We start from the raw sequence: 27267 nt of genomic DNA on the forward strand, positions 1-27267 counted from the left end.
TGTCTCTATGTTCCTGATGGCTCTGTCATTTATTTTATAGCTCCCACCTGAATTGGATCAATCAAAATGCATCAATTCGCATTTGTCCGGGTTAAATTCCATCTGCCATTTCTCTGCCAATTTTGCAGCCTATCTATATCCTGTTGTATTCTCTGACAATCTTCATCACTATCCACAACTCCAGCAACCATAGTGTAATCAGCAAACTTGCTAATCAGACCAGCTATGTCTTCTTCCAAGTCATTTATATATAGTATGTGCATGGGTTTCCTCCGGGTGCTCCGGTTTCCTCCCACAGTCCAAAGATGTGCAGGTTAGGTGGCCATGCTAAATTGCCCGTAGTGTCCTAAAAAGTAAGGTTATGGGGGGGGTTGTTGGGTATAGGGTGGATACGTGGGTCTGAGTAGGCTGATCATGGCTCGGCACAACATCGAGGGCCGAAGGGCCTGTTCTGTGCTGTACTGTTCTATTACAAAGAGCAGAGGTCCCATTCTCCCTGTGGAATATCACTAGTTACAGATCTCCATTCGGAAAATACCCTTCCGCTGCCTCCCTCTGTCTTCTATGGTCAAGCCAGTTCTGGATCCATCCAGCTAGTTCACCCCTGACCCCATGTGACCTAATCTTTTGCACCAGCCTGCAATGAGGGACCTTATCATTTGCTTTACTAAAGTCTATGTAGACAACATCCACAGCCCTTCCCTCGTCAATCATTTTTGTCACCTCCTCAAAAAATTCAATCAAATTAGTAAGACATGACCTCCCTCGTACAAAACCATGTTGCCTGTCGCTAATAAGACCATTCACTTCCAAATGTGCATAGATCCCATCTCTGAGAATCTTTTCCAACAATTTCATTATCACTCACGTCAAGATCACTGGCCTATAATTACCCGGATTATCCTTGCAACCCTTCTTATTTTTTCCAATTAAGGAGAAATTTACCTTGGCCAATCCACCTACACTGCACATCTTTTGGGTTGTGGGGGCGAAACCCATGCAAACATGGGGAGAATGTGCAAACTCCACACGGCCAGTGACCCAGAGCCGGGATCGAACCTGGGACCACCAAGTCGAACGCTGTTCCCTCCCCCTCCACCCCCAACACACACTCATATGTCATGATTAATTTGTCTATATTTTTCAAAAAGGTCTTGGAGATGAAGATTGGGAAGGATCTGAGCAGGAAGAGGAATCCTGGCAGCAAGTTAATTTTCATTGTCGGCACTCTCACCACCAGGGATAGCGGGAGCGGGTCCAAGCTCTGTCGGTCTCTCTTTACATCTTCTACCAGACTCGGTCGGATCCACTTATGGTTCTTTGTCCAGTCATGGGCTATCTGGATTCCCAGCTATCTGGATTTGGTTTGGACCAACTTGAATGGCAGCTTCACCTTCCCCCGCAGGTTCACAGGGAAGATTTTGTTCTTGCTCAGTTTGAGTTTGTAACCTGAGAAGGCTCTGAACTCCCAGTTCCATTATTCCTCCCATGCTGGCTATGGGGTTTGAGACGTAGAGCAGGTCGTCTGCATAGAGTGAGACTCTGTGCTCCTTGTCTCCCCTCTGGATGCCTCTCCACGCCTTCGCTGATCTGAGAGCAATAGCTAGTGGCTCTTTGCCAGGGCAAATAGCAGCGGGGACAGTGCGCATCCCTGCTTCATGCCCCTGTGTAGCCAGAAGTATTCAGGACGGTGCTGTTTGTCTGTACGCTCATCATGGGAATGATCTACATCACTTTCACCCATGATGTGTACACTGGCTCCAACCCAAACCATTATCGTACTTCCATGAGGTACCTCCATTCGACTTGTTGAAGGCCTTCTTTACATCTCGGGAGATGATCACTTCTGATGTCCCTCCCTGGGTAAGGTCATAATCATGTTCAGCAGACGTTTGTTGTTCATCGTTAGCTGTCCACCCTTGACAAAGCTCATCTGTTCTTCCGCATCTACCTCGTCAGGGCCTTCGCCAGGACTTTGCGATTGGTGTTTAGAGAGACATGGGTCTTTATGGCCCGCACTACGTCAGGTCTTTTTTTAGGGATCAGCAATATCAAGGCCTGCGCCAGTGTGGGTGGAAGGGTCCTCCTCGACAACGAATCATTGCTAAAGGTCCACGGTTATTGATGGTACTCGTGTCGCTCCCCAAGTACCGGCTTGACAGGGGATGCCCTTTGTCAACATCAAGGGGTTCCACTCCCTGAATGTGCAGTTGGTGTGCAATCACCAGCTGCACATCATGCGCATATCTCCTGGTTCCCAGGAGATCTCAGAGGTTCTCAGTGCCAGGTGAGGTGTTGGCTAGAGGGTGATGAGGCCTATCCACTTGGGGAATGGCTGATGATGCCTGTGTGGATGCCCCAGATATTGCTGTGGTCTCCTAGAGCATGGCCCACTCACAAAAGGTCTTGGCTGAGGGCTTCAAAAACATTGGCCGGGTTCTAACAGACCATAACCAGACACCGAGGGACATGTCTGAGGCACTGAGGGGCATGACACAAGACACAGAGGGACATGACTGAGGAAATGAGGGACATGGCTCACTTGCTGTAGGACATATCCCAGTCACAGAGCACCATGGTGGAGGGCATCAACACCATTGTTCAGTGGGTGGAAACCGGAGCACCCGGAGGATACCCACGCAGACAGGGGAGAACGTGCAGACTCCGCACAGTGACCCAAGCCGGGAATCGAACCCGCTGTGTCCCTGGCGCTGTGAAGCAACAGTGCTAACCACTGTGCATACTGAGGAGGGCGTCCCTCCTCCTCCTCCTCAACAGGTCCAGAATTCAGTCAATATCTGCATCGAGGCACCTTGGATTTGGTCTTCTTGCGGTCATCTTCTTGACTGGAATGACAGTCTGGGGTGAGTGGAGCACTTAAAAGCTGCTCCAGTTTGGAAGGCTAATAGGCTGAATCCCGACCCCAGCGAATCGCTCTCCAAGGGAAATGGGAATCGGGAGAGATTCCCGAGCCTATTTGCATGCTGTGAGTCTCGCCTCTGCAGTGCTCCTACCGCCTGAGGGAACCATCCGGAGATTCGCGCCCTATGACTCTAAAGTCTCTTCAGCCACAAAGAGTGATGGAATTCCATAAACAGATTGCTGGGAAACCAAAGTTGTTACACAAGCTGTAATTGACAGCTCCTTAGAAAAGAATGATTGATGAAAGTTTGTAAAACTTTATTTCTTTATGGGATGATGTCAGCCACAATTTTAAGTGTCTGGCCTAGAGTCGCAGATATAGATGAAAATACTAAAGGAAAAGCTTCAAACATCATGGAGATGACATATTGACCACTCTTGGGAAGCAGTAGTCAAGAGTAAAAATCTTTGCATTCCCCTGTCCTAATGTCCCATGAGCATCTCCAGCACATTAGATAAGACTGAAATGTTAATGTTTGGAGCGATCCATGGGCCACGCTGTGCACGAAAAGCAGCTCGATGCAGCGGAGGCCCCCAGCTGCATATATTTTGGGCAGGGTGGTACTATGACACTGCTGGTGCCACCTGGGCACCCTAGCACTGGCACCCTGGCAGTGCCACCTGAGTGTCAGCCTTCCACTGCCAAGGTGTCCAGCTGGCACTTCCAGCTGGCAAGGGTACTGCGAGGTGCCAGAAAACTCCCATAATGCGTTGGGGCTTGGGAGAGGGGTGGGGGTTGTGCCAGGCGCCTCGGGAATCAGGACGCCATTTAAAAATGGCGTTCCAATCTCTTGCTGCACTGAGGCGAGTGGAGCTCCTCAGCGCACAAAAGTGTGCCCTCGGCTGTACATTCCCCACTTAGACCCCTTATCTAAAGCCATGTTTCTTGGCTCTGCAAGCGCTGGGAAAAATGCGGCTAAACGCACTCACAATGGGACTTTGTTCCCTTTTACATAGAACATCGAACAGTACAGCACAGCTTCGGCCTTCGATGTTGTGCCGAGCATTGTCCGAAACCATGATCAAGCTATCCCACCCCCTGTCATTCTGGTGTGCTCCATTAGTTGAAATGCGCCTGTTGTTTCCCTCTCTATAGATACTGTTAGACCTGGTCAGTATCTCCTGCATTTTTGTCATTTTTAAAATGTATTTTATTCCAAAATTACATAAAAGGTTACAAAACATAAACCAATCAGGGAGCAAACTCCCCAACACACAACAAAGCAGTTCCTACAGTTTTTTCCCCTTTTCAACCCCTCACCCCCCCCCCCCCCACATCTGCAATGAACAGCTCCTCAAACATGGCCATGAATATCCCCCACCATGCCTCAAAGCCCTCCGCTGAACCCCTTAATTCGTACTTTACCTTTTCCAGCTGAAGAAAAGCAAAGGTCCTCCAGCCAAGCTGCCACCCCGTGGCGTTGCTGACCGCTACTCCTACAGAATTCTTCGCCGGGCAATCAGAGAGATGAAGGCCACAACGTCGACCTTCCACCCTTCCACCAGCGCCGGCTTTTCCGATATCCCGAATATCACCACCAAAGGGTTGGGCTCAACCTCCTCCCCCACTATCCTTGTTCGCAACACAGACACTCCCACCCAGAATCTCGCAGGAAGGCAGGAACATATATGTCTGATTCGCTGCCCCAAGCCCACACTTCTCACACTTCTCTGCCACTCCCTGGAAGAACCCATTCATTATTGCCTGAGCCATGTGTACCCTGTGTACCACCTTGATCTGTATCAGGTTCATCCTTGTGCACGAATAGGTCGCATTTACCCTTCGTAGCGCCTCACTCCATACTCCCCAGTTTATCTCCCCTCCCAGCTCCCCCTCCCACTTCTCCTTAATCTTCACCACCTGCTCACCTCCCTGCTCTCCCAGCCACCATTATGTGTCTCCGATCCTGCCCTCCCCTTCCAAATCTGGAAGCAGCAGTCGCTCCAACAGGGTGTACCACGGCAACCTGGGGAGCTCTTTCCAAACCTCCTGCTCGAAGTCCCTTACTTCCTCTCGGGAGCTCTATCCTTTCCTTCAATTCCTCTATACTGCCAAACGCCAGGTACAGATCCCTCACCTTAACGAACACCGCATCTCTCCGAAGATCCGCGCCAAAATCGCAAAACACAATCGGCTGGAGAATCGGCTCCGACGCCGAAATCGGCGTTGACGCCGGTTTGGCGCTGATACCCGATTTTCCGAAGCCCCCAACACGACAGAATTGTGGCGCCTGCTGCGTGGCCCCGGAGAATCGCGTGAGGTGCCCCGACAGCCGATTCTCTGGGGACGTAGGGATTCTGCACCACGGATGGGCCGAAGTCACGACGGCATGGTTCTAACCACATATAGAATTTTGTGAAGCCGGCGTGCTGGCTGCTGAGGATGCGGGAGGAGGTAGGGGTTGGCGTGGGGGGACCGTGGGTTCCAGAAAGGGACACGGCCGTGGCTGCTCCGGGGGGAGGCCTGCCAGGGTCGGGGAAGGGGGAACAGGCTGAGCGGCCGAGGACACCCCATCATGATAGGGCGATGCCCACGCAACGGATGCCATTACGGCGGCCATGTTGATGGGCAGCCACCCCGGGCGCTGGGTGAGCGCAGGCTTCACGGCCGTATGGGTGAGTGCCGGCCCCCTCCCTGGCCACCCCACCCAACCGGCGGCGCCTACCGGGGGGATGACCCAGGGCCATACACACGGCAGCCCCCAGTGAGGGCAGTGCCATTAAACGATAGACCTGGCAGCAGGGACGGGTGCCAGGAGCGGGGGGCACTGACGGGGGGTTGGGGGGCATGCGTGGCTGGGGCACGCACTGCTAACCGCAGCGACCATGTAGTCCATGGCACCTGGTTGGCCACGGGTGTATGCACCATGATAACATTTGCGCCATCCCCTGCAGATTATAATGTTTGGGCACCACCCAGCGATGCTGGCCGCTGTGGTGGGGGCTGCTGCCCTGCATGCAGCCCTGTGGGAGCTTAAGCGCATGAGGCTGAGACAGGAGGCAGAGGCCGCAGTAGCGGAGCGGGCCGTAGAGGGACGAGGAGGAGGAGGAGGAGGCGCCTGATGAGGCCCCGCCCGCTCCGAGCTCCACATTGTTAGACAATGGCTGGCTAATGCCCACAGTAATACCCTCCACCTGGACACTCCGTCACATGGCCCTGCCGTTTTGCTGAGGACAGGGTGATGGGGACGTCTGGGGGGGAGGGAGGGTTGGGGGACTGCACGGCACACCCACCTGGGCTCAGTCTTCCATCACCCCCATGGTGGCCTTCACCCCGCACCAACCCTGCACACATCAGACATAGCACAGAGGCGGCTTTCATCGGTGATAACATAGGTGTTTAATGTGAACATGTGCCCTAGCCCCTATAACTGAACTGTGGCCTGCACCGTGCCAACTTACTTAAGTGTCTATCTTTCTGGCGTTATGGGCCCTATCACTACGCCTAGGTGGATCCCCAGATGGTATAGCCCCTGTTGGCGCACATTTCCTGGGGCAGCCCGGCCTGGGTGGACCAGGCTGCTCCTCGGGCATCCTGGCTAGCATGGTGCCACCCTGCCCTGCCCGCTGCCCACCAGCTGCACCGGGGACGGAGATGGGGGTGATTTTGAGATGCTGTGGTGTTCCGGGACCTCCGCTGCAGGAGTCATCAGCACGGGCCCCAGCACCTCCCCCCCCCCTCCCTCTGGGTGGCCAATGGCCCCTGGGCTTCTCCATGGGGGTGTGAGCGGAGCCATCCCCGAGCCCCCCCCCACCCCCCCCCCCCCCCCCCCCCCCCCCGCATCTGGCGCTGCCAGTCCTAGAGGCCAACTCTTGTATCATCCACATTTTGTATGCTAGCGGCCATGGAACTTGGAGTGGACCATCCCTGACTGGGATTGTGCTACCTCCCTCTGGGACTGCGCCACCTCCTTCTGGGACTGCGCCACCTCCCTCTGCGACTGCGCCATCTCTCTCTGGGACTGCACCATCTCTCTCTGGGTCTGTGTGACGCTGGCCAGCACCTGGGCATTGGCGCCGATGCTCTTAGCCATGGCCTGCTGGGACTGCGCCACGTTGAGGAGCGCCACTGCAATCTACAGCTCTGGCACATGGCTGCCTGTGAGTGGGCAGCCATGTCCTGGGCCATGGCCACGCCTGCACAGATAGCCCCAGGCCTTGCATAACCTGACCCATATCCGGCACTCGCCCCATAGCTTCAACTGCGAGCGCCACTCGTGCAGTTTCAGCCTGGGTGACACGTATGACTGGCACCACTCCCTGCTTCTGCATGCGGTTGGATTCCTCTACCTGTGTCTGCAGGTGCTGGAAACCGGCCGTCATCCCCTTGTCTGGTCTCCTGGGCTACTGACTGCATCTAATCTATGGGTGGGATTGGATATTCCAGGAACCCGGGACCCGACTGGGTAACAGCTGGTTGCTGGGACCGGACTGCCCTCCGACTGCCTGGCCCCTCGGCTGCTTCTACCTCCACCTGCTGTACCGGAGCGGTTGTGTGGTGCTCTCCAGTAAGTGTACCAGGAGCCTCCTCACTAAAGATCCAAACCGAGGTGATAGTCTCTGTTCTGGTGGAGGGTGTCGGAGATAGCAGTGGCGGGAAGTCTGTGTCGTCATCGGACCCGAGGTCCGGGGTCTCCTGTGTTGTGTTGTGCTGTGTGTTGGTTTCCTGTGTCGTTGTGTGCTCAGTGTCCGTCCCCAGTGTGTTGGTCCCCTGTGCCGTTGTGTCCGTCTCATCCGTGTTTGTTCCCTGTGTCGTTGGGTGCTGTGTGCCTGTCCTGTGTGCCCGTCCCCTGTGTGTCCATCCCCTGGGTCGCTGTGTCCTGGCTTGTATCGGGCGGAGGGCTGTTGTGACGGCTACCCTCCCTGTCGGTGTTCGCGTCCCTGGGGGGCACCGACCCTGGCACTGGCTGGGGATGGGGTCGCCGGATGGGCCGGGACCATCACGGGCTGGTCCTGCAAGACACGAGACAACTTGTATGGTTAGACAGCCGGATGGAGGTGAGGCGTTATGTGGTGAGGGGGTGGGGTGAGGGGGTGGGCGTTGGCACATGTGTTATGAAGGGCTGCAACCAGGAAGGGGGGTCTCGCTTGGTGACGCGCCTCCGATCTCTGCATTGGCAACCTCTCGCTCCTCAGGTCCGCCAACCTGTTTTCCTGCTCCTCCACCTTGCTCTCAACATCTTGCAAAGGTCTCCTAAGTGCCTCGCCTCCAAGGCCATCACTATCGCTGTATTTAGAGATCATCCTCTCAATCTCTCGAATCTGCAACCCCTGAGCTTCCAGACATTTTTCTACCCTCTTCATTGAGCCCTTCAGGGGTGTCACAGTCCGTTTGATGGGCTTCGATTGACACTCCTGCATCTCCTTCCTCTACTGGTGGGCTGAACTCTTCCTTGATGATGGCCATCAACTGGGGCTTTCCAACTTGCATTGACCCTTTCCCCTCTGCCATCTTCCCACTAGCTGCTGTGCCACAGGTCCCTTCCAACTTCTTGGCCAGATCTTTCACCTTCTGCCGGATTCGGTACCCTGCAGACATGCACCTCCTGGGAAAGCTTCTCCTCCGATCTTCAGTTACGCACTTCTATTGAAATTACACCTGCTTTTGGGTAAAAAGAGCTCTTTTCTACGCCTTCAAGCAGAGCTGCCTTGCGTGCAACCACTCACACATGGCCACCACCGGAAGTCTGTATTTCTAGCATTTGTATTGAAAATAATTTAGTTTCACACAATATAGGCATTTCAGGATCAGCAGCAAGGGCTTTCTCCATTCTGTAATTATGTGTATCGGTTGCTTTTAGGAGACTGAAGATTTGTTGCACAGACTTGATGGAGAGATACAGAAAGAGTTCGAAGAAAGTGCAGCAATGCGAGAAGATGGTATGGAACCAGTAGATGAAGAAGAAGTTTGTATAACTGAAACTGATGAGCAAGAGGCCACTGTGTGCACAGAAATGCTCGCCAAACAGCATGTGGAGCTGGTTCATCCCAATGACATCCTTAAAACCCTAAGACTTTTCCTTGAAGACAACCAGCAATCAAGGTGTGTCATTTTTTTTTTCTTAAGCCTTTATAACTCCTAACTTTACACCATTCTTTGTCCCTGAGGATACTTGCCCACCATTTTTATACCTGTGTCTTCTGGCTGCAGATACCCATGCAGGACTTCAGATTCATGGTTTCTGGCAGCCCTTTTAAACCTTATTCAAGTGGCCATTCTCTACTACTCAACATGGTATAAATGGGGAGCAAAGATAATCGTAGGCAAGACCAATACAGTTTTCTCATTCACATGGACTTTCCGGAATGACTTACTACATAGTGATGAGGAGTCAAACGCTTATACCCCTTGTTACACCACTGCCCAAATTAAGATCACTGAACATGCTCAGTCTGTATGGCTTTGTGCTGCAATGTTATGTTATTTCCCTAAACTAGCTGTTAAGGGCTGTATTTTTTAAAATGGTAATGACATTAACTATCAGTAATGTTGGTTGATGACACCAATTTGAGGAGATAAATAAGCCTTGGTTAATTTCTACTTGCCTTTTTGAAAGCTGGTGGTCAGGACTATCATATATTTGTGTGAGATCAGTATTGGAAAGAAAGTATATAAATACAATGCCAATAGAGGATGTAAGAAGAGACGTAAGGTAACCAAAAAATCAGAACAGATGCTCAAAGGCATTGCTACAGTTTAATCTTTGAAGAAGTAAGATGGAGCGAGATGCTGTATATTTGCGTTTTATTATAGGCTTAAGAAAGTAATTTGCAGCTAAGTTTGGATACCTATTTATTTTGTGTAGCCAAAGATTTTGCCATCAGCATAAATAACTGAATGTTTCTGAATGTTCGTACCATGTGAGAAGCAGTTATAATAATTTGAAAGAATTAAAGCAAAAGGGAAATTACTTAAAATGTGGGTGAGAATAATGAAAATGTGCATTGTTTCAGAAAAGCTGTAAGAATCATCAATTGGCCCTTGTAAACGAAAAATCCTTCAGCTCATTGAAAGTGGGACAGGCCTAGGCCATTCAGCATGTCAAACCTGCTCTGTCATTTTAGGATCATGGCTGCTCTGATTGTAGACTTAATTCCACTTTTCTGCCTGTCCTCCATAATCCTGGACTACCTTGTAAATCAAAAATCAATTTAACTGAGCCTTGAATGTATTCAATGACCCAACTTCAATTGCAAGTGAATTCCTAAAATTAACATCCCTCGATGAGAAGAAATTCCTCCTCATCTCCACCTGAAACGAATCACCCCTTATTTTTAACTGTGCCCTTAAGTTCTAGATTCCCCATGAGGGGAAACATCCTCTTAGCATCCACTCCGTCAATCCCTCTCAGAATTTTAGGCGTTTCAATAAGATAACTTTTTTCAGAACTCCAATGAATATAAGCCCAACCAGCTCGATCATTCCTCATAAGACAGCCCTTCATCCCAGGAATTAGCCTGCTCCGATCCGGTTCCAATGCAGGTATATCTGTTGTTAAGTAAGGAGGCCAACACTATACACAATACTCTAGATGTCGTCTCTCAATTTTATCTACTGTTGCAGCAAGACTTTACTACTTTTATGCTCCCATCCTGTTCACAATTTTAAATTTATTTATTTATTCTTGGTATGTAGGCATCACTCGTTAGGCCAGCATTTATTGCCCACCCCTATAGCTCTTGAGAATGTGGTGGTGAGCTGGCTTCTTGAACCATTAAAGTTCATGTGGTGTGGTTACATCCACAGTGCTGTTGGGGGGGCGGGGGGCAGGGGAGTTCCAAGGTTTTGACCTAGCAACAGTGAGGGAATGGTGATTTATTTCCAAATAAGGATGATGGGTGGCTTGAAGGGGAGCTTTCAAGTGGTGGTGTTCCCATGCGTCTGCTGCCCTTGTCCTTCTAGATGGTAGTGGTTTGGGGGTGTAGAAGGTGCGGTCGAAAGAGTCTTGGTAAGTTGCTGCAGTGCATCTTGTAAATGGTACACACTGTTGCCACTGTGCATTGGTGGTAGAGGGAGTGGAGGGGGTGTCAATCAAATGGGCTGCTCTGTCCTGAATGGTGTCAAGCTTCTTGAGTGTTATTGGAACTGCACTTCTCCAGACAAGGGGGAGTATTTCATCACACTCCTGACTTGTGCCTTGTCACTGATGGACAAGCTTTGGGGAGTCAGGAGGTGAGTTACTTGTGGCAGCATTCCTAGCCAATATTCCAGTTGTCTTCCTGATAATTTCCTGTACCTGCATGCTAACCTTTTAAAATTCCTGGCCAAGGACACCATGATCCTTCTGTACTGCAGCATCTGCAGTCAGTTTCCATTTTAACATCATGTTCTGTTTTTGTATTCTTCCTGCCAAAGTGAACTACTTCACATTTACTCACATATACTCAGGAATTATGCTCAATTTTTGCCAATTTACTAAATCAATCTATTTCCCTTTTGCAGACTCTTTTTACCCTCTTCAAATCTTGCTTTTCTACCTATCTTTGTATCATTAGCAACTTTAATTACAATATAATTAGTCCCTATATTCAAGCCATTAACATAGATTGTAAATAGTTGAGGTCCCAGCACTGATCCCTGTGACGCTCCACTTCTTACAGTTTGCCAAAATGATCCACTTAACCCAACTCTCTGTTTCCTGTTAGTTAACCAATCCTCTCTCCACTCAGTATTCAGATTCCAGCCGTGATCACTTTGTAACCACCTTTCTGTAATGGCTATCATATTGTACTCATGTATTTCTATTTGTCCTATCAATTCATCCATCTAGTTACGAATGCTGCGAGCATTCAGACAAAGAGCTTTTAATTCTGCCTTTTTAAATTTTTTCCCTTTTTGGCCTTATTTGCTGGTGCACCCTTATGTTTGTCCCTCTCTGTCAGATTCTTGTTATCATTACCTGTATTGTTGCCTTACACAATTGCCCTGTCCTTTTCCCCCCTCACATGAGACCCCCCCCCCCCCCCCCCCCCCCCCCCCACACTTCTTAGTTTAAAGCCCTCTCAACAGCTCAAAATATGCAATTCACCAGGATACTGGTCGCAGCATACTTCACTCTTTTGCTCTGTGCCCCGTGAATGTAAACTCATTTTTCCAGTACCAATCTTTGAGCGAGACATTCAGCTCTCTAATCTTATTTTCCCTATATCATTTTGTCCGTGGCTCAGGTAGTATTCCTGAGATTATCATGGGGAGGCAGTGGCATAGTAGTATTGTCACTGGACTAGGTAATCCAGAGACCCGGGTAATGCTCTGGGGACATGGGTTTGAATTCCACTAGGGCAGATGGTTGAATTTGAATTCAATGAAAAAAAGTCTAATAACGACCATGAAACCATTGTTGATTGCTGTAAAAACCCATTTGGTTAACTAATGTCCTTTAGGGAAGAAAATCTGTCATCCTTACCTTATTTTGCCTACATGACTACCTAATTGAATGGGGAGCAATGTAGTTGACTTATAAATGCCCTCAGGGAAAAGCAACAAATGCTGACCCAGCCAGCGACGCCCATATCCCACAAACGAATTCAAAAACAATTATTGCTTTTGTGGTTCTACTTTTTTATTTAGCCCCTAACTGCTCATATTCCTTAAACAGAACATCTTTCTTAGTCCTACTTATATCATTGGGCTATGACAACTAGATCCTTTCCATCTCACTTAACCCTGGCACCAGAAATAAAACGTAGCCTTTGGGACTCACGTTCTTGGCTGCAGGGAACAGTTTCTTTTCCCCAAACTATACTGTCCCAACCATAGCTATATTCCTCTTTCTTCCTCCCCGCTTGAATGGCCCCTTGTACTATGGCACTGTGGTCAGTTGGCTCATCCTCCCTCCAGTCTCTGCTCCCCTTCTCACAAGCTGCAAGAACATCAAACCTGTCAGACAATTGCAAGGGCTAAGACTATTACCTTCTGGATTCCTATACTTGCCTCCCTTACAGTCACAGCCTTCTGCCCTTAACTACGAATCAAATCTGAAGCATCTAGCCTAGGGGCTGTGACTGCCTCCTCGAACAAAGTGTACAGGTAACTTCTTCCCTCCCTGGTGCGTTGCAGTGTCCGAAGCTCAGACTCAAGCTAATCAACTTTGAGTAAACGTTCCTTGAGCTGCAGACGCAGTAAATGTGATTTCTGTGGATCATACAGGTGTCCACCAGCACCCACATGTTACAGCTGCAACACACCACCCATCCTGCCATCTTTATTTCACTCTCAGAAGCTTCATATGAATTGGTTTTAAAATTATACATGTTTAAAACCCTTTTATAAGCTTTACTGTTTGGCTTTTTTGTAAGCACTCCTCTCACAAATTAATATCATTTAAGCACAGTTTCTGATTAACCTTTTGGTCTGATGTTTCTTTTCCTTATCCTTATGTACATTTATTTTCTTCCAGATACTGATTTCCCACAAATATTCCACACAAGATATTCTGGTCACTAGCATTCAAAATAGGATGTGGAAAATAGACACAGCTCATCTCTCCCCTGAAATTGGTATCATCAACCAATAGCATCGAAAGTTCATACAGTCACCAATTCTCTTGCATATAGTCATTCATAAATAACACATTTTTCTGGCAAATGTGCAATATTATTGTGGGAGATTGATCAGAAAAAAAAAATCAAAATCTCTGCAAATTGCAGAAAATGTTGTCATCTGTTTCTTGTCGGTGATTTTGCAATTTGATTATGACCAATGGTGAAAGACATGAATACAGTGTAGCATAATTTCCCAGCAAAATTTTATTAGGTTTATTTTCCTCAGGGAAAAATCACAGCCCAAAGCGACTACTGTGAAGGAGAGAGATAGTTCTGAGGATAGTGCTTACTGGGATATCATGGCAAAAATCATACCTGAACACAAATTGAAGACCTGGAGTTGTCTAGAAGATGCACTGGAAAAATATTAGTAAGTATATCACACACTAATGGTAATTTCCCTCTGTACCCATGTTGCTGTTTATACGTGACCTGGTAAGGCTTGGATCAATTGGCAAAACGTGGTAATGGTGCGAGAGTAGCATAACGGAAATTAGATATGCTCTGCTAGTTTTGGTTTAGTGGTTGTTTCTTTAATGCCAGTCACATCTGCAGTTTGAGGCGCGATTGAACGGGACAAGTTCAAAGTGTCATAGTGAGAGAGGTTCCCCACAATCTCCTTGACGGCTGCGTTGGCGAGCTCCTGACTGCTATTGAATGGCACTTAGTCATTTTTTGGGCCCTAGCGAGTTCCTCTCCGGGCAAGCCCACACTTGGAATTATTTTCAGCACTGGGGAGCCCTAGCTCGCTGGCCAGACAGGCTCCTCAGAGATCGGGCTGCCATTTTGGAAGGGTGCTTCGATCTCTGAGTGAGTTTGAGGGACCCCCACAACCCCCACCCACGGGCAGTGGCAACCCCGCAGATGGGTATTGCCCCACCCCCCTTGGGGTCACCCCACCTTGGGACGCTGAGGACCCCCATTTTCAGGCTACCTTGCACCTTCTTTTGGCCTCCCCCTATTCGGGACTCCCACCCTGCACCCGTCAACATTCTGGAGGCCACTCATGCCTGCCCGTCAACCCCCACCCTTCATATTCTCCCCCACCTTCCGTCTTGCCACGGGCATCGTTCCCCTCAGGCCCTGACATGGCAGTGCCACCCAGATGCCTTGGCACTGACACCCTGGAACCCTGTCAGTGCTCCTGTCAGCTGGCAGTGCCAGGGGGAGAACCCTGCCCTTGACCCAGGGGCCTCCAATGGCTTGGAAGAACCCCCCCCCCTGCCCAGGTGCTGTTCGCCTAGCCTTCGCTTGTGTGGACCAGTGGACCAATCATTTCTCGCGGGACCTCGTGCTGTGAGCCAGTTCCCAAGTGACCCCAGGAGGCCGTTGGATTGGGCGACCATCTCGTGAATGAGATGAGAATGGCCTTAATTGGTGACTATTGTTTTCTCGGCGCACCCAAGCGAATTCTGGCATCCGCCAACGGAAGTGAGACGGTTTTATTCGCAAACTGCTCGACACCTGGCGAGGTTCAATCGTCTCGCACGGATTCTTGCCAGGCGCTGTGAGTCCATTAAATCACGCCCAGATTCCTGTACAAGGCTGGTTTGACCCAATGTTGAAAGTTGTATCTATAATCGACTAGAAAGAAAAATAATTGTATGGTTGAGGGTTAGTTTCTTCTGACAGGCAGTTTCCTTGTATGTATAACTCAAAATTGAGAAAGTCTTGACAATTAATTCCTCTTGGGCCCAAATGCTGATAATTTGTTGGAATGAAGGATCCAATTGTAAACTTCTAAAAGAGAAAATTCAATTATGATTAAACTGTCTGGATTAATTAGGCTCCCAAAATGGGAAGAAATTAAAGGAGAAGGCGCATAATTATTAAATTAAAAACATATAGGTAAACAAAATATGCTAATTTTCTGTTTCAGGGCAGCACGGTAGCATAGTGATTAGCACAATTGCTTCACAGCTCCAGGGTCCCAGGTTCGATTCCCGGCTTGGGTCATTGTCTGTGCGGAGTCTGCATGTTCTTCCCGTGTGTGCGTGGGTTTCCTCTGGGTGCTCCGGTTTCCTCCCAGAGTCCAAAGATGTGCAGGTTAGGTGGATTGGCCATGATAAATTGCCCTTAGTGTCCAGAATTGCCCTTAGTGTTGGGTGGGGTAACTGGGTAATGGGGATTGGGTGGAGGTGTGCAGTTGGGAAGGCTGCTCTTCCAAGAGCCGGTGCAGACTCGATGGGGCGAATGGCCTCCTTCTGCACTGTAAATTCTATGAAAAAAATTACAGCCAGGAACAGACCGACTGGTTCTGCCAGCCATTTACCCAAAGATGAGCTTAGTTATTAGAATTACATTCTTTTATTATCTGCCACCCCCGAGCAAGGTGGAAGGATGTCAATTGTAAGTATTGAACTATATTATAGGCATCACTTCTTTGGTTGTTCAATTTTTAAAACAATACATTCTCTAACATTTGATTGTCTTATGAAAATGAAACAAGTGTTTCAGGAAAGATAAGCTGAATTCAGTAGCTAAAAGAAATTGCCAGATAGTTTGCTCATTTACAATTCATGAGACCACATGATTATTTAGATTTCAAAATAAGGATAAATGTTCCTGGTGCTCTGGTTAGCTACGACTCAGCTGAGAATGATCTAAGACATGGGAGCTAGAATAATCAAGTAAGAAAGTAATCAAAAACACTAAAATGTAGCCAGTGGTATTGACAGTGCATGAAAGTTCAGAGGTGCTGTAGTGTTGTTGACCCACAATAGTTTCATAATGAAACAGAATTTACAGGTTTAAATAAATTATATCAGGTTCCCAAATTTATTTCAAAAAGAAAAAAAATATGTTTAATGTAGCATCTTAACATATCTGAAAGACTTTCAAAGCCTTTCATAGTTCATGGAGTACTTTTGAAGGGTTACTGTTGTGTAGACAAACGTAGCAGTTGACTTATGCACAGGAAATTTTCTGCAAAGGATCAATGAAGTAAATAACCAATTAAATTATTTTGGTAGTATAGATCGAGTTAGAAAAGTTGCCTATGCTGCCACTTTGAAGAATGCAATGCAATTTTTTATATGCACTATAAATGCAGAATAGAGCTGTTTGCTATATAATCCCAAATATGATGCCTCTGATAAGTATTAGCCAAGGTCATGTGCGGACGTCCTGTGCTTAAGTGTGTTATCCCTTTCCATTAAGCTTTATTTGTAGAGGATTATCTATCAATATTTGAGAAAATGGTTACAATTTTTGTTACTATTTGGATATAGCAGTAACTTAATGATACTGCCTACTGACCTATTCTGGATTTTTAAATGGTTTAAAAATGGTTTGCTTTTGTTTAAATCCTCCCCCCCCCCAAATTTTCTCTCTAACCCCCTCCGCGGTGCAGTCCACCAACCCTCCGAGATATCTGTGCTCCCCAATTGAGCATTCCAGTTTAAAAAAAAAATTATTTTATTGCAAATATTATCAAATTCTTACATACAAAGACTTAGCTATATCATACAAACAGTTGGTCATTTTTCTTTTAACAAAGTAACAGCACCAATCCTAAATCTCCTATCCTCCCTCAGCCCCACTATCTTCCTTCCCTTATCGCCTCCCACCCCGTCCCCCTAATTGCTGGCCACAAACAGGTCCTTAAAGAAAGTGATGAACGATATCCACCTGGAATAGAACCTTCCTTCCAACCCTCTCAGGGTATATTTAATCTTTTCCAATCGCAGGAATTCTGCCAGGCCACTCAACAATGCCGAGGCCCTGGTTGGCACTGACGACCTCCACCCAAGCAGGATCCGCCTCCGAGCCACCAAGGAGGCAAAGGCCAAGACGTCAGTCTCCCCCCACCCCCCTCAAGGAGCTCCGGGGAGTCCAACTCTCCAAAGATCGCTACAAGCGGGCCTGGCTCTAGTTTGGCCGCAATTATCTCCAACGTGATCTCAAAAAATGAGACCCAGAACTCAACTAGCTTGGGGCAGGACCAGAACATTTGTGAGTGATTTGAGGCCCCCCCACCCAGTACAATGCTCCCACCTGTCCTCCACCCCCAGGGAAAAACCCACTCATGCGCATCTTAGTTAAGTGCACTCTATGTACTACTTTTAATTGTATCAGGCTCAAGCTTGCGCAGGAGGAAGTAAAGTTCACTCTATGCAGAATCTCACTCCACATCCCTCCTTCTAGCCCTAGGCCCAGCTCTAATTCCCACTTGCCCCTCACCTCTTCTAGTAATGGTTCCCCGTCTCCAGCAAACAATTGTATATATCGGAGATGTTCCCTTGCCCCATCGCATCCCACGATAGCATCCTATTTATCAGTGTCGGTCTTGGCAACGAGGACAGCCCTTTAGGAATAAAGTTCCTCATCTGCAAACACCTGAATGCACTCACCCTCAGGAGTTAAAATTTGTCCTCCATTTCCTCTAACTCGCAAAGCTCCCTTCCACATATAAATCCCTGAACCTCTCAACCCCTCTTCTCCTCCATATCCTGTACATTGCATCCCACCTTGATGGTGCAAACCTATGACTAATGCAGATTAGAGAGATGTCCCCCAGTCCAAAACGTTGTCTAAACTGGTTCCAAATGCTTAAAGATGCCACTACCACCGGGCTCATTGAGAGTTTGACTGGGCAAACGTAAGAGGGGCCGTAATCAACTCCCTTAGACATGACCCTATGCAAGACGCCTCCTCCATCCGACCCCACCCCGCACTGGGCTCCTCAAACCATCTTCGCACTTTCCGAATGTTCACCACCCAGTAATAGAGCATCAGGTTTGGTAGCGCCAACCAACCTGATTGTTGCCTTCTCTGCAGGAAAGCTCTTCTAATCCAAGGAATCTTTTCCGTCCAAACAAAGACAGAGATTAGCAACCCTAGCGAAAAAAGATTTAGGGAGGGAGATCAGAAGACTCTGGAACACCAATAGAAACCTTGATAAAACGTTAATTTTGACGCGTGTACTCTACCAACCAAGGTTCATGCGAGGGCATCCCACCTCCTCAGCTGCCCCTTCACCTCTTCCACAAGACTGGTCAAGTTCAACTTACGCAACAGTATTCAATTGTGCCCCACCTGAATCCTAAATACCTAAACTTCGTCTTGGCCAGCTTAAAAGGCAGCCTCCCCAGATCCGTCCTTTTCCCCAGGGAATTTACAAGGAACATCTCACTTTTGCTCATATTCAATCTATACCCTGAAAAGGATCCAAATTTTTTCAACAGTTTCATAATTTCACCCGTACCTGTGAGAGAATCAGAAATGTTCAACAACAAATTGCCTGCGTAAGGGGACACTCCATGTTCCTCACCGCCCCCCCCCCCCCCCCCCCCCTCAATACCTTTCCATTCCCCTGAAGATCTAAGTGCAATGGCTAATGGTTCAATCGCTAGCGCAAACCTAGTGGAGACAGTGGGCATCCCTGTCTCATACCCCTGTGTAATCGGAAATATCCTGAGCTCACAGCATTTGGCCGAACACTAGCATTAGTGGGGGCATTATATGGCTGTTTCACCCAGGAAATAAAAATAGGACAAAAGCCAAATCGCCCCAAGACCCCGAAGAGGTAGTTCCATTCAACACGGTCAAAGGCCTTCTCCGCATCCATGGAGATAATTACCTCCAGCACCGCTCCATAGAGGTATTGTGGTCACATGACCACATTCAAAAGCCTCCTGATCTTGGATGACAATTGTCGGCCCCTGACAAATCCTGTCTGGTCCTCAGAGATAATTTCTGGTCAGCACCCCTCCCAACGTTTTGCCAGAACCTTAGCTAGTATTTTCGGGTCAGTGTTTAATAGTGAAATAGGTCTATAAGACCCACACTCAAGGGATCTTTGTCTTTTTTCGGCATTAGACAAATCAAGGCCTGTGTCAGCTTGGCAGGCAGCACCACTCTCAACAGAGAGTCGTTGAACATTCCCAGCAAGTGCAGAGCCAACAAGATTGCAAGCTGTTTGTAAAATTTGGCCAGCAAACCATCTGGCCCTGGCGTTTTCCCCGATTGCATGGAACCAATACAGTGTATAATTTCCTCCAGCCTCAATGGTGCCTCCTGACCCTCCCTCTTCACCCTTTCTACCACTGGGAAGTCCAATCTGTCCAAAAATCACTGCATCTCCAAGCCATCCTCTGGCGGTTCAGACTTGTATAGCCCTCAATTTAAAAAAATCCTCAAAAGCTCCATTAATCATATCTGGGGCAGTAACCAGCTCTCTCCCCTCATCTTTAACCTGAGTTATTTCCCGTGTTTCTGCCTGCCATCTCAATTGGAGAGCCAATAATCGACTGGCTTTATCCCTGTACTCACAAAATGTCCCTCACAAATGGCGGAGCTGACTCACCATATTCTCCGTCGATTCAAGCTCAAACATCATTTGGAGCCTCTCTCTCTGCCAACAACTCTGCCGTAGAGACCGTGGAGTACTGCCGATCCAACTCCAAGATTGAGTCTACCAACCTCTACCTCTCAGCCCTGCCAGCCTTAGCCTTGTGGGCCCTGTACAAATATTGTTTCTGCTCTGATCACCGCCTTCAACACTTCCCAGAATGTGGAAGGCAAGACCTCCTCACTCTGTTTGGAATTTGCGTAATTCCTTATGGCTGAAGTCCCCCTTTCACAAAACCTCTTGTTTGCCAGGAGTGATGTGTCCACCCTCCATGGTGGGTGCTGAACTTGGCCCTACTCTAATCGCGTATCCACATAATATGGAGCAGGGTCCGATATTATTGTCGAGTACCCAGCTCCCACCGCCCCCATGAGTACCGCCTTTCCCACCATGAAAAACTCTATTCTGGAGCTGACCCGGTGCACCTGAGAGAAGAAAGAAAACTCCCTCTCCTGTGGGTGATTAAAACTCCATGGATCCACCACCCCCAACTGTATAATGAACATAGCCAACTCTCTTGCCATCCGAGAAGTAACCAGAGACCTGGGACCTGCCTGACCTGTCCATCCTCGGATCTAATATAGAATTGAAATCTCCACCATAATCAACTGGTGTGAGTCCAGATCAGAGATGATTGCCAACACCGTTTTGATAAGATCTGCGTTGTCTCAATTTGGTGCATAATTGTTTACTCATACCACTGGTGCCATCACCTGACTCACCTTAACATATCGCCCCGCTCCCCCCAGGGTCTTTCAAAGTTCTAGTCACCGTAAATGCCATCCTCTTATTGATCAAGGTCTCCACCTTGAATCAAAATTTGAGTGGACACTTGCCCCACCCACCCTTTCATCAGTCTCATCTGATCCCTAATTCGCAAATATGTCTCCTGCAAGAAGACCACCTCTGCGTTCAGAGTCCTCAAATGAATAAACACCCGAGACCTTTTAACCAGACCATTAAATCCCCTAAAGTTCCATGTCACCAACCTAGTGGGCGGGTTTTAGTACGTCTAGTAGAGTCAGCCATATCCCTTCTGTGAGGACCTCCAACTGGGCCCAACCTATCTTGAATCCAAGGCCCACCCAAGATGGACGCCGCCTCCACCCCTACGTCAGCTCATACATAAAGAGACCCTCATCGCCAGCATTTTATCGACCCCCCTTCCTATTCCCCACCCGGCTGTCCACCCAACACCCTTCTCCCCCCCTCCCCCCACCCTTCCCTCGCCCTTCCAAACATCTGTGAACCATTCCTCCCAGCCCAAAAGAGGCACCCATTCCCTCCCCTTCCCGCCCCCAGAGCATTCCAGATTTTAATCGCTGCACCATTGGCCGATGTTCCCACAGCTACTTGTTCTAAACTCTGGAATTCCTTCCCTAACCCTCTCCATCTCTCTTTTTATAGAATGTATAGAATCCCTACAGTGTAGTAGGAGGCCATTTGGCCCAAAGAGGGTCAGTATTGACCTTTTGAAAGAGGACTCTACCTAGGCCCACTCCCCATAACACACACAACCCTCACACTAAGAGGATATTTTTGCATGGCCAATCCACCTAACGTGCACATCTTTGGAGTGTGGGAGGAAACTGGAGCTCCCGGAGGAAACCCATGCAGACATGGGGAGAACGTACAAACTCCACACAGTCACCCAAGGCCGGAATCAAACCCTGGTGCTGTGCTAACCACTGAGCCACCGTGCTACCCTATTATCCTTTTAAGACATTCCTTGGAGCAAGTTTTTGGGCATCTTCCTTTTGAATTCGCTGATGTTGCTCAGTGTAAAATTTTGTTTGACAATGATCTTGATAATCTTCACTGATATTAGCTCAAGAAGGCTTTTGTGTGTATTAAAGTTATGCATCTTGTTTTTGCAGCAAAGTCTTGGTCAAAAGATCAAAGTTAATTGCTGATAGGTATAGTCTTTCTCAGCAAAATTCAGAGTTCAGGATATTACTTCAGCAGTATATGCATTCCAGGGTAAGTCTTTTATGATCCACACTTTTTTTTCTTCTGTTCTCCTCTTCTCCTCTTCTTGAAAGCAATGAGATGATTTATTTGCTTCAGGTACAGTTCCACATAACATACACCCTTCAATGTCTCTTCTTAGTCATGATTAATCATGTGACCCATCAGCAGGCTGCCTGGCTATGGGACATGAAACCGGAGTTGTTGACCACAGGTGGACACATCCAACATTGTCCTGTGAAACTATCATAAACCTTGCTCCATTTTTGTGACACTTTTGTAAGAGAATATTCAGTTGTTAATGTAATTGGGAACAAAATAAATTTGAGAGATGTATTGTATTTCTGCTTTTAGGATAATACATATCAAGTGGACAGGTACATGTTTTATTCCCTAATGGCAGTTCTCACTTCCGTTTCATTAATATCTTCTGTTTTCCTGGTTCCTTCCTCTATATATTTGCAGGTTTGCTAAAGATTTTATTCTGTGCTTTTATCTTTACAAATTCTTACTTTATGTCACAAAGAAGAAACATAAAGAAAAACCACCTTTGAGTATATTCAAAGATATGTAAATCGCAAGGTGACTGAGATTAAATTAGATCCTGTGTGATCTGTCCCACAAGTCTATTAATATTTAATTAATTTTCTTTGATACTCAACTTGAATAACCATGTTTGACAAAGAAAGTTACATATAATTTACAGCACAGAAACAGACCACTCAATGTCAGAAAACAATATTGTAAGTTGGAGAAGTACAGCTATTTTAAAAAAAAGTAGTCATTCACATTACATTGTGATTCATTTAACTTCCACTAAGTAGTTATAAATTGACACACCATGCTTCTTTGTACACACTGTATGTTTTAGCATGCTTAATACTTGTGTAACTCATTCAATTTATAGTGTCTAGAATGGTGAATCAGAAAAGGCTGTTTGCCCCACAAAGCTTTTTCCTACAGACCATTAATAATCCTCTTTATCCTGAACTTATTTGGTCATGGCATGTTCCATCGCGCCTACGCTTTCTCAGGGAACTAAGGAAATTCATCATGTCCACTTTGACTCTTTCCAATTTTTACAGATGCACCATAGAAAGCCTCTTATCTAGCTGCATCACAGCCTGGTATGGCAACTGCTCGGCCCAAGACTGTAAAAATTGCAGAGAGTCGTGAACACCGCCCAAACCCGTCTCCCATCCATTGACTCTGTCTATACCTTCCGCTGCCTGGGGAAAGCGGGCAGCATAATCAAAACCCCGCCCATCTGGCTTATTCACTCTTCCAACTTCTTCTATCGGGCAGGAGATAGAAAAGTCTGAGATCATGCACTAACATTCAAAAACAGCTTCTTCCCCGCTATTACCAGTCTCCTAAATGACCCTCTTATGGATTGTCTGATCTCTTCACACATCTCTACTGAGTAGTACTACACTCCTGCATGCTTCACCCGATGCCTGTGTCTATGTATTTACGTTGTGTATTTTATGTTTGCCTTATGTATTTTCTTTTCATGTATGGAGCGATCTCTCTGAACTGTACGCAGAACAATACTTTTCACTCTACCCAGGTACACGTGACAATAAACCAATCCAACATCCAAATTATAATCAATTGAAACTTTAGAATATTTCTTCATCTCCCATATCCACAATTAATCCCTAGTACGTTACCTCCTGCCGCTGAAATTTCCTTGGTTTAATCAGCAGTTTTATCTTTGTCCAGATTTGTTTTAACTTTCAGAGAAATACCAGTATTATCTCCAAAGTACTTTATTGAATTTCGATGGTTCAAATTATTTTGGGTGAAATATCTCGCCCTGCAACTTTAGTGATATCCATTTTTTAAAAGAAAATGGTTGGTGTGTCCCAGTAAGGTTGGGTCAAGCTATAATATCATTAGCCAAAAAGGTAAGATCCCCCTGTGTAATGCTTGAGACCCTTAAAGCATCCAATATGGTTTGACAGTGCCCGATTCTACAGTTCTGGCAGTCCATCTAAAATGGGATAATTTTACCATGCATGAACTATGATTTGTGATGACCTGTGTGCTTATTTGCATTGCTAATGCATTGCATGAAATTTAGTTTATATTAGACCTCATTTCTCTAATTTAATTTTCTTTCGTTATTTGTGCTTAAAGCTACAGTGAGTGGGCTAGGTTGTCCATTGAATAGTTATTGGTATTGCTCTTTTAAGGAAGGCATTTATCACCTCTTAATTAGAGTGAGCGTTGCCCAATTCTAGAAACACTGATTACAAATAGAATTGTGTGCTTTCATCCTGATTAACTGACATTGCTTTTGGCCAGAGGTCTTCTGGATACCCCTGAGTTTCCACTTGGGAAGGCAGCCTATAGCAGTCCGCTTCGCACATAAGAGATATCTGAGAAATGTGGTTCAGTGGTTGTGGGGCCCAGAATTTCCTAAAGAGAGGGCTGAACAAAACCTAGGAGCTTATTGTGAGAAAACTGAAATTTTGGGTGGAATCCTGCCACCTCACACATTTCCCCATGGCCCCTCAGACCCTCCAAGCCAACCACTGCCCTCAACCTACCTCCATAGCCCCTCAAACCCTCCATGCCAACCCATAGCTCCCATTCGTCCCCATGTGGCAGGAAGGGACACAGAGTACAAATCTAAGAGTAAATCAATAGATAAGGCTAGAAGTTACAAAAAGAACAAAACTAAAGACTATATCTGTAGTTCTAGCAGCTTTCAACCTTTTCCTGGAATGCCTAAATCCCACGAGTTGTGTTTTGGACATCTCACTAATGATAATTACTTTTGTTTGACGGTAACTGCATTTTTACATATGCAGCTGCATCTGATCACCCCACCCTCCTCCTTCAGTGAAAATAGTGGGTGCTGGGTTTAGGCAAGGGACTTCCAGAATATGGCTGAGGTGTGTAGCCCTTCCATCTTTATGAAAATTCATGCCCAAATGTAAAAAGGTATTTTATATTAATTTTAATGAGGAATTTTAGATGAATACTGCCTGTAATTACCCACAGTGGATTTTCAGATAATATTATATATGAAATCCTTTGCTCATTATGAAAAAAAAAGAACTGTAATTTTGAATACTCTGGGAAAGGGATTTAACTGTTAATCTGAAAATGTTGTCCTTTCTCTTAGGTAAACAATGAACTTGAGATTCCACCAACACAACTGATACAGTTTAATGCTGATCAAAAATAAGACACTAACTTGAAGAATTTTCAGCTTTCATGATTAAACTTTGTGAAAAGGAATTTATATCCAATTTGTTGTGGACTCAGAGCTTATTGTGGAATGCTTTTGATTGCACTCCAAATTAAATATTTGAATTGCAGATCTTGTGTGTATTCTAATACTTGATATATCTAATCATTCATTACATTAATAATAATCAAAATAAATATTGTTTTTAATAACATTACGCAGTACAAGTATGATTCCCTTATATTGTTAATAGTTCTCTTTTTTTTCCTGCTGTCAGCCCATTTCTGAGCAACACTTTTTTAAGTGAAGATGTATGATTAGACAAGTCAGTGCTTTTGGAAAATTGTGATGGTATTCATGAAATAAACTGCTTTTTAAAACTATGTAGTGGTTCATGGATACCTAGTAGTGATTACAAGGCAACATGCGAAATGTGGGACATGTGATATTGTCATAACTATCAGCATTACAAGGTTAATGTAGTGTCAAAAGCAGCCACTAGAGGGAGCTGCAAATACAACTATATAAGGCAGTGATGCTAGACCTTAGGGAAGGTGTGTATGCAGGAGACAGCTAGTGAAGGTCACAAGAGCAGTTAATGGCGAGCGGTTGGTGCTTGCCATCCTGAGAGTCAGCGTGTTACGTGCTCCCGCTGACTCTCAGAAGCCCACTGCCATATCACGCTCAATTGAGCCCTGGTTGGCAGTGGGCTGGACTTCTGTCTCCCCCCCAACCCTCTGGAAGGAGTCCCACCTTGGAGAGCTGTTGGCCAGTCAGATTCGCCAACAGCTCTCTGACCTGCCCAGGTACTGCGCTGCAGTAGCCAGATGAGGTACTGTTGTGCCCTGCCTGGAACTGTCCCAGAACCAGTCTTGGGTAAGTCCTGGGGGGATAGGTGTCCTGGGGAGTAGGGGGGGGGGGGAGAAGAGAGATTCACTAGCTTTGACAGGTAGGCCGGTGGGGAGGGGGTGGGGATGGGGGGGGGGGGGGGGGGGGGAGGGCAGGAACCCCCAGGTCCTGGAGTGGAGGGCTCTCCAAATCTGGAGGGGCCTTCAGATTGAGCCCCAACCCTTCCCATCCGAGATCGAGGATTGTTTCTTTTTCTGTATCACACACTGAAACAGCATGAAAATTGAGGCTGCGTGGGAAAAGCACGAAAGTGGCCACTTCAGGGCCTTAACAATATAAAGGGTAGATTTCCCGTTCAAGGTGCTGAATATTGAACTGTGAAATTGGGTCTGAGTTGGAATGGTCAGATTTCTGTGGGGAATACCGTACATGCAATTTAGCGCTCCCCCTCCCTCCTAGGACCCGCTTTTTTGGGGGGGGGGGGGATCTGCTCAGGTAATTTTTATCCTATTTGTGTTTATTTTCTGGCCCTGGAGGTTTACAAAGAGCTGTCTTTCATACTGTTAACTCATTTGGGTTAAATTCAAAAGTAGAATTATTTGCCTTCAGCAAATTCAAGATATATGTCAAACACGGATTTAAATTTTATAACTGGCTGTCAGCACTTCCCCAGAGCCATCTCATAGCCCACAATAACAACAGGTCGGACCTTTCTAACATAAACCAACTTGGCGTTTTTGGTCAAGACTTGATGGGCTGAATGACCTCCTTCTGCACTGGAGGAATTCTAATTCTAAGATCCCAGTGCCTTAGCATTGTGGCTAAAAAATAATTTCCTGATTGGCCCTGTTGGAGACCATTAAATGTAGTGCTTACAGTTTTAAAAAATAGTGTGGTTGGTTCTTGGAGTGGTACAGCACAGAAACAACTCTTCCATTATTTTACATTGCTGAAATAAAACAGGATCACTGGAAAGTGTTAGTAGGTGAGGCACCATCTGTGGAAGAAGACAAAAGTCTATGTTAGAACCATAGAATCCGTACAGTGCGGAAGGAGGCCATTCGGCCCATTGAGTTTGCACCGACCCTCCTAAGGAGCACACCATCTAGGCCCACGCCCTATCCCTGTGACCACACTTAACCTTTTGGGCACTGAGGGGTAATTTAGTGTGGCCAATGCACATCTTTGGACTGTGGGAGGAAACCCGGCACCCGGAGAAAACCTACACATACACGGGGAGAATGTGCAAACTCCATTCCCTTCTTTTGAAAGGCCACAGACTGGAAACATTAACTTGGCATGTTTCCTTTCTCTTTAGATGATTCCAGATCAGTGGCACATTTCCCACATTTTTCTTTTTCAGATTTCCAGCATTGGTAGTTTTTAATTTTTATTTTGTATTTATGGCTGGATTATATACCACAATCTG

At 46.8% G+C, this 27267-nt stretch overlaps 1 protein-coding gene across 1 annotated transcript in view; it reads left to right on the plus strand.

Moving 5' to 3' along the window:
- Positions 1 to 25372, plus strand: part of drc1 (dynein regulatory complex subunit 1 homolog (Chlamydomonas)) — a 133686-nt gene extending 108314 nt beyond the window's left edge. Inside the window, exons 14-17 of the mRNA XM_038800120.1 lie at positions 8724 to 8965; positions 13694 to 13837; positions 21697 to 21799; positions 24924 to 25372. Of these exons, the coding sequence (XP_038656048.1) occupies positions 8724 to 8965; positions 13694 to 13837; positions 21697 to 21799; positions 24924 to 24986 (552 nt within the window). The 3' untranslated portion in view covers positions 24987 to 25372. The remainder of the gene's footprint in view (positions 1 to 8723; positions 8966 to 13693; positions 13838 to 21696; positions 21800 to 24923) is intronic.
- Positions 25373 to 27267: the final 1895 nt, after the last annotated feature.

Source organism: Scyliorhinus canicula, chromosome 6 (genome assembly GCF_902713615.1).
Source record: "Scyliorhinus canicula chromosome 6, sScyCan1.1, whole genome shotgun sequence".
NCBI lineage: Eukaryota > Metazoa > Chordata > Chondrichthyes > Carcharhiniformes > Scyliorhinidae > Scyliorhinus > Scyliorhinus canicula.